Source organism: Erythranthe guttata, chromosome 14 (genome assembly GCF_056151865.1).
Source record: "Erythranthe guttata isolate IM_541 chromosome 14, IM_541, whole genome shotgun sequence".
Taxonomy (NCBI): domain Eukaryota; kingdom Viridiplantae; phylum Streptophyta; class Magnoliopsida; order Lamiales; family Phrymaceae; genus Erythranthe; species Erythranthe guttata.
The window spans coordinates 17,084,368-17,102,500 of NC_142546.1; the positions used below are offsets into that span (position 1 = coordinate 17,084,368).

Sequence of the window (18,133 nt, forward strand, 5' to 3'; positions counted from 1 at the left end):
CAGTTTTAACTATAACGTAACATGATTTTGACCACCTTCAGCTCGGAATTTGGCAAAACTCTATACACGAAATTTGTGGTTCTTTGAGTTAGTAATCTAACTTTTTTTTTTTTTTTGATCGGTAAATGTGAAATATATAGATCAAAACGGACTTTACAAATACACTGGGCATACCCAGGCAGTGTAATCAAAAAAATATATATCAATGCCTATACATGAACAAGACCCCACAGGTCAAGTGCAAACCAAAGATCAAAAAGGGTCAAGTGCAAACCAAAGATCAAAAAACAATCAGGGATGCACGATTTGCAAAGCTGATTGCGGAAACAAGGCAAAAACCGTCTTGTAAACGAGTATCTTGATCTTACGCACCATCTCAGTAATCCTAGGCGTCTCGTTCTCAAAAATTTTCCGATTGCGAGCACTCCAAATCTGATAAACGGTGCAAGCAAGGGCCACCTTCTTCGCTTTTTGCCGCCAACATGAGCCACGAGCCTCCTTCTTCAGCCATTTCAAAGCACTCTTGAGCGTAGTTGCAGCCCGAGGGAAGCCCATCCATTCCCGAATAATGCTCCAAATGTTGTAAGTAAACGTGCATCCGAAAAACAAATGCACCACAGTTTCAGGCTCCGTACAAAAAATGCACGACTTTTCAACCTCCACGTGCTTGATTCGATTCCTGGTCTTGAGCCTGGACAGAATACCAAGCCACAGAATAAACGAGTGTTTCGGTGTAACAGTTGGACACCAGACCACATTAGCCCACGGACGAGGAGCAGCCCTCGGACGAAAACAATCATAAGCAGCGGCAGACCCCTTGCCGGGCAGACCATACCATTTGGTCAAATTAGCGATTGCCAACTCCTCCGACCCAAAATGCAATCGGATCTGATCTCGAATAGAAGCCAGGTATTTAATAAAAGCTGAGTCTTGTCGGCCCGGAACCCATTCCCAAACAGATTGTTGCCGTAAATATACACAATTAACCCACCGAACCCACAACGAGTCCTTCTTGGATTGAATCTCCCACAGATTCTTCGTAATAAGGGCAGCATTCCAAGCCCCTAATTCTCTCAATCCAAGACCTCCCTCGGTCTTCGGAAGGCAACATTTCTTCCATGCCACGGACGCTCCTGCCTTTCCCCACAAAAATGCACGGCATAATTTAATAATTGCGGTTCTAACCGTGACCGGGATGGAGAAAATAGAAAGCCAAAAACATTCCACGCCTTGTAGGACCGCTCGAATTAACTCAGCCCGACCCGCATAAGAAAGCGAGGCCCCCGTCCAGGCATTAATATAAGCCAAGATCTTGTCAAGCAAAGGCCCATACTGCACAACCTTGAGACGTGCTGCAGCCAAAGGGATACCAAGGTACCGAAAAGGCATAACTCCCTTAACCAAGTGCGTCGTTTGCTGAATATCCTCGCCCTGCTGCTCGGAAACCCCCGCAAAATAGATATTTGATTTGAGCACATTAAGTTGCAGCCCCGATTTCGCTCCAAAATCTTTCAAGCAATCCATGAGCACTTGAACCGACATAGGATCTCCTCTAGCCAGGAGCATCAAATCATCCGCATACGCAAGATGCGTAATCTTCAAAGGACCACATTTCGGGTGGAAATTAAAGTCGGGATTGTCGGTAGCCTTGGCCATCAGTCTCGAGAAATATTCGAGACACAAAATAAACAGATAAGGTGATATCGGATCACCTTGTCGCAGCCCCTTCTTCCCTTTGAAAAATCCATGCAAACCGCCGTTAATGGAAAGAGAATAGGATGGAGTCGAAACGCACTCAACAATCCAATTAACGAACAGCGGTGGAAAACCCAACCCTTTCAGCATATCAAAAAGGAAGTCCCAACTAATCGAGTCATACGCCTTCCGAATATCAATTTTAATAACACATCGAGGAGAAATTCTTTTTCGATTATAATGTCGAAGCAGCTCCTGCATCAAGTGGATATTATCACTTATACTCCGCCCTTGAATGAACGCCGCTTGAGCCTTGTCAACAATCGAATCCATAATCGGCGCCAATCTCGCTGCAAGTACTTTCGTAATTATCTTGTACACGACATTGCAGCACGCAATCGGCCGAAAATCTCCCACCGAAGGAGAGTGGCTTCCCTTCGGCACAAGAGAGATAAAAGAATTATTTAACTGTTTAAGCAGGAATCCGTTGCCAAAAAATTCCTTCACCGCACCAACAACCTGTTCTCCAACAATGTCCCACGACTTCTTAAAGAAACCAGCCGAGAAGCCGTCGGGCCCCGGCGATCTATCCACACCGATATCGTCAAGCGCCTCCTTAATTTCGATCTCCGTAACTTCCTGTATGAGTTGAGTCAACTAAATTTAAATTTAAATTTCTTCAGAGTTTACAGAGCAGAATGCTCGAAACCCTTCATCTAGTTACAGATCCAAATGTCAAAATGAACATCTCCTTACACCTCACACAATCCTTCTTCCCCATTCGCACCAACAGCAATTCCCAACCACGCGCCGCCGAACCAAAAATTCTCTGCGCCGCAAACAGAAGAAACCGATATGGAATCGGAAAATCCGGCAAGCTAATCCTCGATTCAGCTTTCATCATTGCGTCAAAGCTCAGGCTTTTACCGGAACCTTTAGAATTGATTCTGCGGGAATTTGGGTCCGGAAATGGCGGCGGGAATTGGGTCCCGAATCGGTTCGGGTGGGGCGGGTTCGACGGCTGGAGAAGGAGGAAAAGGAAAACGAAATTGGGGATCGTCGGAATTTTGGTGATTTTTGGTGCGGTGGGATTGTGGTTTCTTGCGGGTAAAGAATTGGGTTTGGATGGGGATGCTTTGCTCGGTGGATTAGGGTTGCTTTTATTTGGGTTTTCGGCGGAGGGGTGGAGAAGAGGGGTGAAAGATTGGATTTTAGGGTTTTGTTGCTGTGCTTTTCTGATGGGTTTTGCTTTGAAGAAGGACGAATTGCAGAAATGGGGTAGGTATTTTGGAACCCTAATTAAGAAAGGAAGAAAAAGAAGAAGAAAAAGAAGAGCTTTTTGAGGACTATTTTGCAATTTTTTTCCCGGGTTTGGTGTTCAGTATATGCAATCTTCATCTCTTCTTTTCGTGTTTTTCGTTTATATTTCCGGCGGAAGAATTTTGATTTTTTTTTTAATTATTATGTTTGTTTATAAAGTTTTGGTGAAGATCAGTTTGAGCTGGTTAATGGTTTCTTGAATTTTGAGCATGTATACAATGTGCATTTTGTTCTTTATTCGAGTACTCTTAAGGCCTCGTTTCGTTCGTTGGTAGATAACCGGTGATTCTTTAAATAACGAGGTCTTGTTTGATGTTTGGTTAGTGTGGTGGTTGAATCTGTAAAATGGAGGAGTGAAATTTTGGTAATTGTTCGATTTCAGCTTGATATTTTTCAGTTCATACTTTCTATATTCATCGCGATCAAAACTTTGCCGTTGTTTCGTTTGGGAGTGTTGATGAGACTGATAAGAGTATGTCATCCAAAACTTGGAACAAGAATCGAAAACTTGGACATTTGTCGGAAAGAAAATAATGGAACATAGGTCTATAAAAATTGGAATTTGGGATTTGAAAGTTTAGTTCATGACTATTTTTTTCAGTTTAATGCAGGAATTGAAACGGTGGAATTCGAAATACCGATGTGAGTTATAGAAATCAATATGTATTTTTTATGCGCTGCATGCTGAAAACCACCTCCATCATGGAATATTATGTTGTGATGGAAAATGAGTGAATGACATTCATCCTCGTTCCCGATTTTGGCGGTGGAATTGTGCAAATAGAGTAACAATGGAGAAGATGATCTCTAGATCATTTATTTAGGGAAAGGGTAAAATCGGAAATATGGGTGGTGAATTGAGTTCTTTATTTTTTATTTATTTAGTATCATGTATTTATTTCAGCTGTTTTTTTTGCCAAACTAATCCTATAAAATTTCACTATTTAGGCCTCGTTTGCTTGGTGCTATTAACCCCTATTAACTAAATAGTAGGGGTTAGTAAGATATTTGGTTGATGAGATTCGTATTTAGTCAAGCCCGCTACTACACTTAGAGCCCGCAATTAGGTGCTATTATTTGGTTTAATTAGTAGCACCCCTCCCGATTAATTTTGTAGGGGTAATTAAAAGAGGAAAATACAATTTTATTCTTAAAATAATATCTTAATTATTTTAATTAAAATACTTTTTAGACAATTCACATTAAGTACCAGAATTTAACAAATTTTATGCAAGATTTAATCTAACGAATCAAACATCCTGACTAAATAATTAATTAGTCAGTGAGATATTAATTCAATCTCACCCAATCCGATGTAATTCGATATAGAAGATTGTGAGAAATATATCGTAGAACTTTTGCTCTCGCTCATAGATTTAAATCTCTGCAAATTAATGGACTCAGAGGGAACAAAATTTTATTAATTCAGGGAAATATTAAATTATCGAACTAATAATTTAATACGCTTTCACCTAGTTGGGATCGGGATAAATCATTATTTATGTTGTAAATAATATGGTTGTGGGGTTTCCTAACATAACCACCCAACTCCCCACTAGATCACTAACCTACCCATGTCTTCCCATTATGTGTTAGTGGTAGAGTAACTTATTTTGTAACTTCTCTTGTAACTCCCGGTGGTTTTTCACCTATATAATGGAATTCTCCCTCCCCCATATTTACACCCTTATTAATCTCTCTACGGATTTTTGTCTTTGCATTCTCTCTCTATCTTTTATATTGTCATACTTTATTTTCCACCATCATCAAACCGAAGAGCAATACCATTAGGGCGATTTACAACACGTTATCAGCACGAATTGCTCGCGGTGATCGTGGAAGAATAATTGTTCGTGGGGCTAGGATACTTGGAGAAATTGTGAGCGTGGTTCGTTTGTAAAACGGTGATCTACTTTCGTAGAACGTATAATCTTCTCTATAGTATCTGAATTTTATCAATTTTCAAGTAAGCCTTAACCCCTTGAAATTCTTTATTATATGAATGCATGTTAGATAAATTCGAATTAGCATGAAAAGTTGTGTAGCATATTTATTTGATGTTATTTGATATTTGTTTGAAAATCTCGGTTGATGTTTCGAGTACTATATGATTCATGAATAGATTGTTATATGAGTTGTACTTTGTTGGTGAATGAAGATAAGAAGTTTATGAATTAATCTGTTTGTCAAGATGAGTAATATGTAATATTCTTCTAGAATGATTTCACTATGAATATTCTGCGTACATGTTTGGACATTTAATGTTATATGACCAGTGAATAAAATCATCCATGTGAATATTCTGTGTGCATGAAACAATCGGTTTGTCTAATAATCATGAACTGGTTGAAATATATGTGAATTCTATGCGAGTCATATATGCTATATGTGGTTGTATCACGTCATATGCAAATTTCATGACATAAAAGTAATACACAATAATTTGATTCGCATGTATTCTTTGTCTATGTACGATAGGATGGAACATTTGAGCAAACTTGATTTCACCCCTTTGAATGTATCTGGTGAGAACTACGTGAGTTGGACAATGGATGTTAAGATCCATCTCACTAGTAAAAAACTGAGGATGGCTATTGTCAAAGAAAATCTGCTTAACGAAGCCCAGAAGGCTGAAGCCATGATTCTGATTAGAAGGCACCTAGATGAGGTCCTCCGTTTGGACTACTCATCGATTGAGGATCCCCAAATACTATGGGATGCCCTGGCTAGTCGATTTGATCACCAAAAGACAATCCTCTTGCCTGAAGCAAGAAACAAATGGATTCACTTACGGTTTATGGACTTCAAAACCGTTAACGAGTATAACTCTGAAGTATGTCGCATCAAATCCACCCTGGAGTTTTGTGGAGAGAAACTAACTGATGCTGAGATTCTGGAGAAGACGTACTCTACATTCCCTACCTCACATATGATACTGTCTCAACAGTACAGAGCCAAGAACTATACTCAGTTTTCAGAGTTGGTCACAGTTCTGCTCCTTGCCGAGAAGAAACTTGATCTTCTTTTGAAGAACAACCAGGCTCGACCAGTTGGTACTCGACCTTTGCCAGAAGCAAATTTGGTCAATCGAAATCCTCAACCTTTGCCAGAAGCAAATTTGGTCAACAGAAACAACCGTGGAGGAGGCAGAGGCCGGGGGTTCAATCGTCGAGTGAGAGGACGGGGTAATAGGGGCGGACATGTTCCTTATAATAGGCCACCTAATGGTCCCCCACAGTATGGGCAAAGGGGGAATATGCCAAGAGGAGGTAACAATGCTCGACCTAGAGGTGCGCAGCAGAATAGAACCCCGAATCAGAATCAAAATCAGAATAGTGATACATGTCATAGGTGTGGTGGGACTGGGCATTGGTCACGCACCTGTCGTGCGAGGAACGTTATGGTTGGTGGTGTAAATAACAATACACCACCGGAGACCAACCTGGTTGAGATAGACGTTCTCAATGAGGAGCCCATTGCTCGACTCCCAAATCTGGGCACATCTGGCCCAATGACCCAGTTTGGAATATGATTACAATGTTATTTTATGAGTTTAGACATTATGTTCTTTTATGTTTCTAGTTTATCAGTTTTAAGTTATGTTGTTTATTTGGTCATGCTTATGAACCAATTTCGTATTTGGATTATGTTTGTGCTTTATTTTCTGAACTATATTTTATATGGCTATGTTTTAATTAGTTTATATGGTACTCGATAGAGTTATCTTGTTTGGATTTTATTAAAGTATTTTCAATTGCGGAATATATGATTAGATTTATTTATCTTTCTAGACATGGCATGTGGGGATGAATGTCTGGCAGATAGTGCGACAACGCACACTATCCTTAGGGATAAGTCATATTTTGTTAGTTTCATGTCTAGTAAGACTTCTTTGACTACTATATCAGGCACATCTAGTATAATAGATGGTTATGGTAATGCCCATATTATGTTACCTCATGGCACAATTCTGACCATTAGAGAAGCTCTTTATTCTCCACGTTCCAGTAGAACGCTGCTGAGTTTTAAAGATATTCGAGCCAATGGTTATCATGTTGAAACAACTGATGAAAAGGGGATCGAGTATATGTGCATCACCTCTAACGTGTACGGCCAGAAGCGTACCTTGGAAAAATTAGAGTGACTTTCGATAGGGTTATATAAGACCAAAATTCGAGTGCCAGAAGCACACCTTGTCGATTGCTCGAAGTCTAGTGATCCGAGCAAATATTTTCTATGGCATGACCGACTGGGATATCCGGGTCAAAGTGTGATGCGCCGAATTATTAACACATCTATTGGGCATCCACTAACGAATAAGGATCTTGTACACAATGATAAGATATGTGTACCTTGTTCTATTGGAAAACTTGATCCTATGCCAACTTATGCACAAACTAGTAAAGATTCTCTTGGTTTCTTGGAACGAATCCAAAGAGATATATATGGCCCCATCTCACCACCATGTGGACCTTTTAAATATTTTTTGGTGATGGTTGATGCTTCAACTAAGTGGTCACAGGTCGATTTGGTTCTCTACGAGGAATGCTGCTTATGCTAAACTCCTCTCTCAAATAATAAGATTGAGAGCACACTATCCAGATTATCCCATTAAGTCTATTCGACTGGATAATGCTGCAGAGTTTACGTCGCGGTCTTTCGACGAATATTGCATGTCTTTAGGTATTGACATAGAACATCCTGTAGCGCATGTTCATACCCAAAATGGCCTTGCAGAGGCATTTATTAAGAATTTACAGAGGATTGCACGGACTTTGGTAATGCGCACCAAACTTCCAATCTCTGCTTGGGGCTATGCAATATTACACACAACTATGTTATTACGATTGAGGCCCACTGCAACCCAACCATATTCTGCGTTACAGTTGGTGTCCGGAAGTACACCAAACGTTTCTCATTTACGCACATTTGGGTGTGCAGTTTATGTGCCGATTGCTCCGCCACAACGGACCAAGATGGGACCTCAACGTAGATTGGGCATTTATGTTGGTTACATATCACCATCTATAATACGATATTTAGAACCCTTGACAGACGATCTCTTTACCGCTCGATTCGCGGACTGTCACTTTGATGAGACCGTCTTCCCGCCGTTAGGGGGAGAAAAGAACGTTCACACTAACGTTCCTGAAGAACGGCGTGAAGTTGTATGGAATGACCCCACTGTGTCTCATCATGATCCCTCCACTTCAGTCAGAGAGTTTGAAGTACGTAGACTCATAGATCTACAGAAAGTAGCCAATAATATGCCAGACTCATTCTCTGACTTGGAAAAAGTGACGAGATCTCATATACCAGCTGCAAACGTGCCTGCAAGGATAGATGTCCCAGAAGGACAAAACGTGGGAAGGCCATCAGTCCCTGCTAACCAATCATATCTCCCTGCCCAGAAGAGGGGGAGACCAATTGGATCAAAGGATTCTCATCCCCGGAAGCGGATGAATGCCCAACAGTTGAATGAGGTTAGCAATAGTAATAATGGGATCCCACCCGATCCATCTCATGATATAGTTCCGGACTATGGATCCGTCTTGGAGACGAAATCGGGGGACGCCTCGACATTAGTATCCATTCCCGAGAATAGAGAAATCTCGGTTAGTTATTCATGCATGAATGAGGTTTGGCATCGGGATGAAATAATCATCAATGATGTGTTTGCTTACACAGTAGCTACTGAAATTGTATCGAGTGATGATATTGAGCCTCGAACAATTGATGAATGTAAACAGAGGGATGATTGGCCGAATTGGGAAAAAACAATCCATGCTGAGTTTGACTCATTGGTAAAAAGGGGAGTGTTTGGGCCGGTAGCTCCTACACCTCCTGGAGTTATACCCGTGGGATATAAATGGGTATTCATAAGGAAAAGAAATGAGAAAAACGAGATTATGAGATATAAGGCTCGTCTCGTAGCACAAGGATTTTCTCAGCGACCTGGGATTGACTTTGAGGAGACATATTCTCCTGTTATGGATGTTATTACATTCAGATATCTAGTCAGTTTGGTTGTATCCGAGGAACTGACTATGCAGCTCATGGATGTGGTCACAGCTTATCTATATGGGGATCTAGATACAAGTATATATATGAAAGTTCCTGAAGGACTTCGATTACCCGAAGCAATTAGTTCCAGACCACGGAACACGATCTCAGTTAGGTTGAGACGATCACTTTATGGCTTGAAACAATCTGGAAGAATGTGGTATAATCGCCTAAGTGAATACTTGCTCGGAAGGGGATACGTGAACAATGATATTTGTCCTTGCGTGTTTATTAAGAAAACATGTTCTGGGTTTCCTGTTGTAGCAGTTTATGTTGATGATATGAATTTGATTGGGACTCCTGAAGAAGTCCGTGAAACAGCCCAACTCCTAAAACATGAGTTTGAGATGAAAGATCTCGGTAGGACTAATTTTTGTCTCGGACTTGAGATAGTACACCGTGCTGATGGAATTTTGGTCCATCAATCGAACTACATCCAAAAGATGTTAAGACGCTTTAATATGGATAAAGCGAAACCATCGAGCACGCCTATGGTAGTCCGATCATTGGATAGGTCGAAGGATCCGTTCCGTCCTGTGGAGGAGGACGAAGAAGTGTTAGCACCTGAAGTGCCGTACCTAAGTGCAATAGACGCATTATTGTACTTAGCTCAATGTACTCGACCTGATATCGCATTTGCGATAAATTTGCTAGCAAGGTTTAGCTCAGAACCAACACGCCGCCATTGGAATGATGTAAATGACGTATTTCGTTACCTTAAGGGTTCAATAGACATGGGTTTGTTCTATCCCTATGCATCATTAAATGATGCAAAGCTTGTGGGTTATGCAGACGCTGGGTATCTGTCAGACCCACACAAAGCTCGTTCCCAAACTGGATATGTGTTTACCATTGGGAACACAGCTGTGTCTTGGAGGTCTACAAAACAGACCTTAGTTGCCACCTCATCGAACCATGCAGAGATTTTAGCACTTCACGAGGCAGTGCGTGAATGTACATGGCTTAGAGCCATGAATGGGCATATTCGAGATTCCTGTGGATTGGCTACCACAGAAGATCCTACGATCATATTCGAGAATAATGCAGCGTGCATTGAGCAAATGAAGACGGGCTTCATTAAAGGTGACAACACCAAACATATAGCTCCAAAGTTTTTCTTCAATCAACAACAACAAGAGCTCAAACAAATAATGATCCAGCAGATCAGAAGTCAGGATAATTGCGCTGATTTATTTACTAAGTCATTACCTAAAGTCACTTTTGAAAAGCATGTTAAGGCTATTGGCCTGCGTAGATTATCTGAGCTCGCTCCCTTATAGACATCAGGGGGAGTTAACTTGAGGGGAGTAACCTGTAGGTACTCAGTATCCAGAAGATACCTAGATACCCTGTTGTACTCTTTTTCCTTTTTTGTGGGATTTATTTTCCCACAGGGTTTTTGGTTACCCGCTAAAGGTTTTAACGAGGCAATATAGCTGATTGGAAAGATTGTGCGTTGTACTCTTTTTCCTAACCGAAGTTGTTTTGTCCCACTGAGTTTTATTACTCGGAAGGTTTTACTGAGGCAACATGAAATGCACAATAGTGATTTTGATAGGAACCCCCAAGGGGGAGTGTTGTAAATAATATGGTTGTGGGGTTTCCTAACATAACCACCAAACTCCCCACTAGATCACTAACCTACCTATGTCTTCCCATTATGTGTTAGTGGTAGAGTAACTTATTTTGTAACTTCTCTTGTAACTCTCGGTGGTTTTTCACCTATATAATGGAATTCTCCCTCCCGCATATTTACACCCTTATTAATCTCTCTACGGATTTTTGTCTTTGCATTCTCTCTCTATCTTTTATATTGTCATACTTTATTTTCCACCATCATCAAACCGAAGAGCAATCCCATTAGGGCGATTTACAACAATTTAAACAAAATTATTAATTTATCGAGGTACTACTATATTAATAATTCGACAAGTTATTTAACAAATTAATAAAAACATGAATATTAAATACAACAATTAAAATATTTAAATTAGAAAGGTGATGACAAATTTATTAAGGTAGATTGGTAGTGTAAATATATTATTTGGGGCCAAATAGCCGAATTTGCTCTCTTTTACGAAAGAAAAAAAAAAAAAGTGCTTTTGGCGCAAAAGCAGAAGCTACTAATTTCCTCTGTGCGGTGGGTCATATATGGCTGAAGGTGAGAGCTTGACGGAATCATCTTCTGACCCGAATCCGAATCCGAATCCGAATCCGAATCCGAACCCGGACCCGTGTTCAATTTGTCTGTCATCGGTCACTCAAGATTCATACTTAGACAAATGTTTCCGTACGTCTCTCTATCTAAATTTTCATCACAAGATTCAATTTTTAATTTGGGTAAATTTTAATTCCGTTGTCTCTTCAATTTGTAATCTTTGCTTTAGGTCGATTTTACTTAATTTACAGCTTTTGCCACTCAATTTGATTTTTTCCCGATGCATTCTCTTAGTTAAAATGACGCAGAAATTAGCCCTTTTCTTCTTACTATATTGATATTGCTTCAGTACTACTGCTAGAACCATGAGATGCAGAATTCTAATAAAATTAATTTTCAATTTATTATGTATGATGTCAGAGGCTGAATTCTGTTTTTTATTTTTATTTATTTTTATTTTATTTATTATTATTTTTTTTTTACTTTTTTATGATCAAATACAATAGAAGCTCGATAAATTAATAACCTCGATTAAATAATAGTTTCTCTCGGTCCCAACTCGGTGAAAACGTGTTAAATTATTAACTCGATAATTTAATAATTCGATAAGTAATAGAATTTCCCTAGTCCCGACTGTATTAATTTATAGAGGTTTAACTGTAATGATTGCCTTTTGAGTATAATGCTTGCATAATTCTGTGTGTATCTGGACCTGTTCGAATTTGGGGATATGTTTTTTTAATTTTTCTTCGAAATACTTAGAAAGAAATTAGGGTTTGTAAATGAGTTCGACGTGTATTTTGTAGTTGTTCAATTTCATCTCTAAGGTTTGAAACAACTACATTTTTTATGTAGTAGACGCTAAACTCGAAGTGCTTTCAAGGCCTTATTTTTACCTATTTTTTCGTTAAATATGGTGATTTGATACTCGATCTAGTCTATAAGAATAAATCTGGATTTAATTTTTAATGAGTTTAATGCTTAATCGATAATGCTGCAGATAAATTTTGCTATAACTGCATCATAAGATGGATTAATGTAGTTGCAAGCAAGCAGTCTTCTGCGTCTTCAACAGTGACGTGTCCTATGTGCAAGGTTCGCTTTTCGGTTATTGGTTTTTTAGTTTTTACGTAAAAATTATATATACAGTAGAACCTCGATAAATTAATACTCGATAATTTAATAATTCGATAAATTAATAAAATTTCCCTAGTCTCGATTGTATTAATTTATAGAGGTTTAACTATGTGTGTGTGTATATATATATATATATATATATATATATATATATATATATATATATATATATATATATATATATATATATATATATATATATATATATATTAATGTTTTTTTAAATATTAATTTTTCTCTCACTAAATTTTTCTTGCATCTTTCTTCAGACAGAGAACTTATCCATTATATATGGATACGATGGAACTTATTTTCAACGGCATTATGTTGGTAAGAGTCTCGAGAATAGGTACAGTAAATGGTCTTAGTTCGAAGCTATATCCGATTGATCTCTCTCACTTTTCTTTTTCAATTCTTGTATTTGCAAAATATCGAAGCGTTTTTATTTTCGGGTTTCTGCAGTGAATTCTTTTCGGAAGCCCACAGATACAGATTGAAATGTTACTACACTGAACCCGGTAATTTTTTTCTTTCTCCTTTGTAAGTAATTTACCGCAATTAACTCAGGTAATTAAACTATTTTTTACGATTGTGACGTGGCAGGTGATCTAGCTGATAAACTACAAGTGCCACGTTATTGGAAGTTCCGTAAGTATATACAGCACAATCATTTTCTAGGTGACTGGCTTAGACGGGAATTTCAGGCTCTAATTCAGGTTTAGTAATTGTTGCTCTCTATTTCTTTTATAATATTTCGATATTTCCGCAATTTTTTTTATTGTTGTTTTTTTTTTTTTTTAATTTGCTTCCAAGTGAAGGAAAATGAGAATTGCGAGTTCCTTTAGTCGAAATAGAATTTGATTCACGATAAAAAAAATGGGCTTCATTGTATAGTTTTGTTGTCCGCATATGCTTTCTTACTACCCTAATTCTCGTTTGGAAATGTTGATGGGATTGATTAAATTGGTGCGGATAACATTGTCCGTGATAATGTAATTTGTGATTGCCGTATCTTACTTTTGAGATTTGTTGGTTATACAAATCATTGTACTGTGTAGCCTAACAAGTCTTGATTATATTGTCTAGGCCTCGTTTGGTTGCCAGGATAAGATTAACCCAGATAAGATTAAATTATCTAATGAAACCCAATTGTTTTATTGGACCTTAGGCCCCGTTTGGTTGACAAGATAAGATTAGCTAAGATAAGATTAAATAATCTAATGAGACCCAATTATTTTATTGGAGCTTGAAAGGTCCAACAAAAAAAACTCATTAAGAGGCAAGATAAGCCAAGATAAGGCAAGATAAGCAATGATTATTTAATTTTGGCGGGTCGACCCGGCAAGTTATTGAGGATACCAAACATCAAATTAAGTCCAACTATTTAGTTAATCATGGCTTATCTTGGCAACCAAACGGGGCCTTAGAAGATCCAATAAAAAAACATGTCTAAAAGGAAAGGCAAGATAAGTCATGATAACATAATATTAGGGAGTCGACCCGGCAAGTTACTGGGGATACCAAACATCAAACAAAGTCAAATTATTTAGTTAGTCATGGTTAATCTGCCTAAACAAACGAGGCCCAAGTCATATCTTAATACCCAAACGAGGCCCTAGAGTAGTATAACCTAACGATTAGTCTCACTTCATATGTAGGTAGAGGATGTCGACATTATCATGCATCATACGCTCGGTGTGGTTGACTCGTTGAGAAGGTAATTATGCCTCCTTTTTTTATTTTTTATTTTTTTATACACGTAGAAATTCCTTCAAATCATTTTATTTTATCTGGACATTTATTTATGCTAAAAAGATTTCTTGTGATGAGAAGCTGAAAAAATTCGAACACTGCAGAGATTGGTTAAAAGACCCTAAAATTTCAACTGAAAAGGTACGACAAGCGTTCAGAGCGTCAATTTATGAAGCAGTAAGACCTTTCTTAACAGGTAGAACCGAAAGGTTTGTAAATGAGTTAGAACTATTTGTGGGGTCCGGCATGAATATCGAGGCCTTTGATAAAGTCTATATTAAGCATTTAGGTTGGAAATTTCTTGAAATAAACGAGAATGAGCATGATGATGAACCATCGAATGAGAATCATACGTCAGCTGTTCCATACTTGTACATCCTTGATGAAGAATCTGATGAAAACTGAGTGTTTAATTTGCTTTGTAATGAAATAATCTATTTTATGATGGCTTTCATTGTGAGTTGATTATTTTTAGGCGAAGTATTTGAAATACATACATGGTGCATTTGGATGGAGGGATTTCAAATCGATTATAACAAATCCCTTGGACTTGTTTGGATTGAGGGATTTTGAGATAAATTTCAAATCCCCACCCCTCATTTTTACTTGTTTTTTGAGCAATTATTGTGGATTTCAAATGACTTCAAATTGGAGAAATTTCAAATCTTTTAGCCATTGAAGAATATGGGTGTTTTGTCCAACCTCTCTATAGAGAAAGACTGAATCATCTTTCTGGGCATCACCATCTCATCGACATGCACAATGTGAGTTTGTACTTTGTTTAGCTCGACATTAACTTTGTTGTATGGCTAGATCATATCACAAAAAAATCTAGATTTGCTCCTTATGTCGCCACACCACACCATCACCATCCCCACCACCGTCTCATTTCCATCCCTACGGAGATTGATATCCTTTTTCTCCGATGACATAATAGATCGACTGTCATGGCGAGAAGGGGCTGATGCTGCTCCGGGCAGCCGTGCCGCCGGTGGTCCGGGGCTTGCTTGAGAGCTGCCATGAGGGTGTAGGAGATAAGGGGCTCCAGTGGCTTGAGGATTTATTCTGGCATTGGGTCGCCGCCGTTGTGGGGAGCTTCTGCGTCTTGGCGAGGGAACAGAAGTGCTGGGGATTATTTATAATCTTGATAATTGCCAAACTATATTGGGGATTATTTTAGAGAAACCCCTCATATGGAAATTACATATAATTAACCACTAAGTGGATTATACTCTGGTGCAAACCACCTCATTTTTTATAATAATTTGACATACCCCTTGGGTCAATTTCAACTACCTAAAATGTCCTTTTAAATCAGTTCTAAACCCTAGCCAACTCATATCGGTCTCTCTCTTCCTCTCTCAACTCACAGATCCAAATTTCGTTTCCCAAGGTCTCCAACCGGCGATGTTGCTTCCCGGAGTCATAACTCTCTCTCCGGTTGTTGAAATTCGATGGTTTGATTACCGTTGGATTCCTCTCGTCGAGCTATTTCTTTTGGTGGTGATTTCATTCAGTTTGGAGCTCTGGATATGTTTCTGCAATCGTTTTATGGACCGCGCATATTTCAACGACGGTGGATATTATTGTTGAATGAGTAATTTGTGTTCCGGCAATTGGAATTTGACGGGTTACCCACCATTGGATTCCTCTCTTCGCTATTTTTTGAAGGTAATTTTGTTCAATTTTTATGGTCTAAAATTCATAGCATTCGCAGCTATGGACTTTTCTCTCTCTATCGCTTGATCTCTTAGTGTTTGTAATTGACTTTTAAGTGTTTTAATGTTTCTTCAATTTTTATTGATTTGCACTAAAAAAAAGTAAAGTGTTACATAAATTATTGAAGTTGAACCATATGTAAATAAATAATACAAACCATCTCCATGTAAAATTATTGACACATTAATGTTAGAAGTTTAATTTCTCCGGTGCACGGTAGAAAACTTCATGAAGAAAGAATGATGAAATGCTGGAATAAAATGACAAGTAGGACCGTCACAAGTACTCCGGTAGTCATCGAACTCAATCGTGCAACATCGTTTGGTTTTGGAGTACGAGAGTTTTCCTTGTTACCATAGCCTGAGATAAAAAAGTTGAATATATATTTATATATATACCTTTCAATTAAGTGCAAGAATGATAAGTTAACTAAAAAAATGAATATACTAAACCGACTCACAATCAGATTCTTCCCAACCCAAAACCATCTCCTCACGATCAAAGACTACGTTGTACCCTGTCATAAAATTTTCTGGGGAAGAAAAGATCAAGATATTAATCAATTAATATACAAAGTTCAGTTAAATTCATCACATAGATAGCATAGTAGACGACGTTTATACTTTGATTAGGCGGACTAATAACACTACAAGAAAAAAATGCATTAGTAACCGTACTCTAATTGTGATAAATGTAAAAGTTGTAGCTAACTGCATGCATATAATAGTGACAACATTTTATTCTTTGTCACTAATTGTTATTGCTTAATTTGTGATTAATGTCATAATACAAAATTAGTGACACCCGATTAGTGACAAGTACTGCGGCCTATCTGAAGATCGACACATGAAAGTATAATGATCCCAATTTTGTACCATTTTTATTTATCAATTCGAAATAGCAAATTCTGTCAAACATGTGATGATTTGATTAGACTAAAAAAAGGAACTATATTTCAAGATATGAAATATATATAGCCTATAGGAGATAAAAAAAGCTGAGTAACTTAATCGATTATGATAATATTGCAATACTCACCTCCGATGATGTTAATATCGTCACTTTCGACGATAGCCAAACAATACGCAAGCGGATAACCACCCTTCATATATATATATATATGAACACAAAATAATATTAGCACTTCTTGAAATTAATAATATATTGATCCCTTAAAACATTAATTTCTTACATTCAGTGATGTAACGAAAGTTAATGTTGGTGAAGTAACAGTAAACTGGCTTCCACCTTTCATCGTCAAGATCAATTTCGGAACGGTATAGTCATCTTGAGTTGATCTGCAGTGAATAGAATTCATGAATGATTGAAAAAAAATATTGCCAAATTAAAAGACCTGCTGGGTATATAAAAATTGAAATACAACAAGACCTGAGTCCATAGCAATATTCGAAATTAAGATGAGGCTCAACGCGTGTCTCGGTTATTAGAGAATCTAACTGCAAATTAAAATAAAAAAAGTACGTCGTTGTTCCGAACTTTTGCAGGCTAATTATAAAAATAGCAAAAATACAATTACATAGCAGCCGAACTTACGTGTTTTACGATAAATGAGTAAGTTGGCTCAGTCAAATACGTAAATGCGAAGCCAGAGTCGAAAATTGCTGTGAACTCAGTAGTAGTGGCGCTATTTTTCACAGCAATTTGTGTCACGGTGATATTATAGTTCGGGCTGCATGCAATAAAGATGCGAAGATACATAAATGAACATGGAAAAAAATAAATAAAAATAGGGCAATATAATATTGCTTACTTTGATTGTTGAAGATTAAAGGGGGTTGTTTTTCGCAGTGGACTCCCTTTATCTCCAAAAACAACTCTTCCTTGTCCATCAGAGCCAAAGCACAAGGAGAAAGAATTTGCGACGAGACCTTTGTTAGCTAAAACGCTAGGGACCGATATATTGTCCATACCAAGTCCTAATACACCATTAATACTACCACCGTCCAAGAAAGAACCGGTTTGAGTTTTTCCACACCTGAAACAATAACATATATAAGTACAAAAAATTAAAAAAGAAAAAAGAAAAAAAAAACACCTACCCTAATGTAATAGGGACGTCGACAATGTCTTGTGGAATGACATTTGTACCCAAATGCAAAACATCGTTAACCAATATCCCTGAAGTTGAGCTGTTGCCGTATATTTCTTCGTAAGAACAAGCATTGAGACTGGACGAGCATCCTCTTTTTGGTTTGACACACATTGTGCTATTGCATGGAACCGGCGCACTTGTCCTCGATTTACTAGGACTGTATATGTTTAGCTCCA

At 38.1% G+C, this 18,133-nt stretch overlaps 3 protein-coding genes across 4 annotated transcripts in view; 2 read left to right on the top strand and 1 right to left on the bottom strand.

The window, feature by feature from the left end:
- The first annotated feature begins 5,494 nt into the window (after nucleotides 1-5,494).
- Nucleotides 5,495-6,547, top strand: LOC105958439 (uncharacterized). The gene has a single exon (XM_012982443.2). The coding sequence runs from the start codon at nucleotides 5,495-5,497 to the stop codon at nucleotides 6,545-6,547; it is 1,053 nt and encodes a 350-aa protein (XP_012837897.2).
- Nucleotides 6,548-11,093: 4,546 nt separating this feature from the next.
- Nucleotides 11,094-14,599, top strand: LOC105958479 (RING/U-box superfamily protein). 2 transcript variants are annotated; one of them, XM_012982480.2, is made up of 7 exons: nucleotides 11,094-11,368; nucleotides 12,237-12,331; nucleotides 12,643-12,722; nucleotides 12,836-12,891; nucleotides 12,977-13,089; nucleotides 14,032-14,090; nucleotides 14,230-14,599. In XM_012982480.2, the coding sequence occupies exons 1-7, from the start codon at nucleotides 11,230-11,232 to the stop codon at nucleotides 14,528-14,530; spliced, it is 843 nt and encodes a 280-aa protein (XP_012837934.2). In that variant the 5' UTR covers nucleotides 11,094-11,229; the 3' UTR covers nucleotides 14,531-14,599. The 2 variants fall into 2 exon arrangements, with proteins under 2 accessions (XP_012837934.2, XP_088669635.1); XM_088813509.1 differs by having other exon boundaries at nucleotides 11,309-11,418.
- A 1,294-nt stretch (nucleotides 14,600-15,893) lies between these two features.
- LOC105958440 (aspartyl protease family protein 1-like) overlaps nucleotides 15,894-18,133 on the bottom strand; it is a 4,278-nt gene continuing 2,038 nt past the window's right edge. The window contains exons 3-10 of the mRNA XM_012982444.2: nucleotides 17,905-18,133; nucleotides 17,616-17,840; nucleotides 17,399-17,534; nucleotides 17,234-17,301; nucleotides 17,037-17,142; nucleotides 16,883-16,946; nucleotides 16,305-16,376; nucleotides 15,894-16,204 (exon numbers count right to left, since the gene is read on the bottom strand). The exon at nucleotides 17,905-18,133 is cut by the window's right edge and continues 4 nt beyond it. Of these exons, the coding sequence (XP_012837898.2) occupies nucleotides 16,071-16,204; nucleotides 16,305-16,376; nucleotides 16,883-16,946; nucleotides 17,037-17,142; nucleotides 17,234-17,301; nucleotides 17,399-17,534; nucleotides 17,616-17,840; nucleotides 17,905-18,133 (1,034 nt within the window). The 3' untranslated portion in view covers nucleotides 15,894-16,070. The remainder of the gene's footprint in view (nucleotides 16,205-16,304; nucleotides 16,377-16,882; nucleotides 16,947-17,036; nucleotides 17,143-17,233; nucleotides 17,302-17,398; nucleotides 17,535-17,615; nucleotides 17,841-17,904) is intronic.

Coding starts and splice junctions, on each gene's coding strand:
- LOC105958439 (XM_012982443.2), top strand. CDS start 5,495: ATGGAACATTTGAGCAAACTTGATTTCACCCCTTTGAATGTATCTGGT.
- LOC105958479 (XM_012982480.2), top strand. CDS start 11,230: ATGGCTGAAGGTGAGAGCTTGACGGAATCATCTTCTGACCCGAATCCG. Junction 12,723..12,835: donor GGTAAGAGTCTCGAGAATAG/GTACAGTAAATG, acceptor GGGTTTCTGCAG/TGAATTCTTTTCGGAAGCCC. Junction 14,091..14,229: donor GTGGTTGACTCGTTGAGAAG/GTAATTATGCCT, acceptor CGAACACTGCAG/AGATTGGTTAAAAGACCCTA.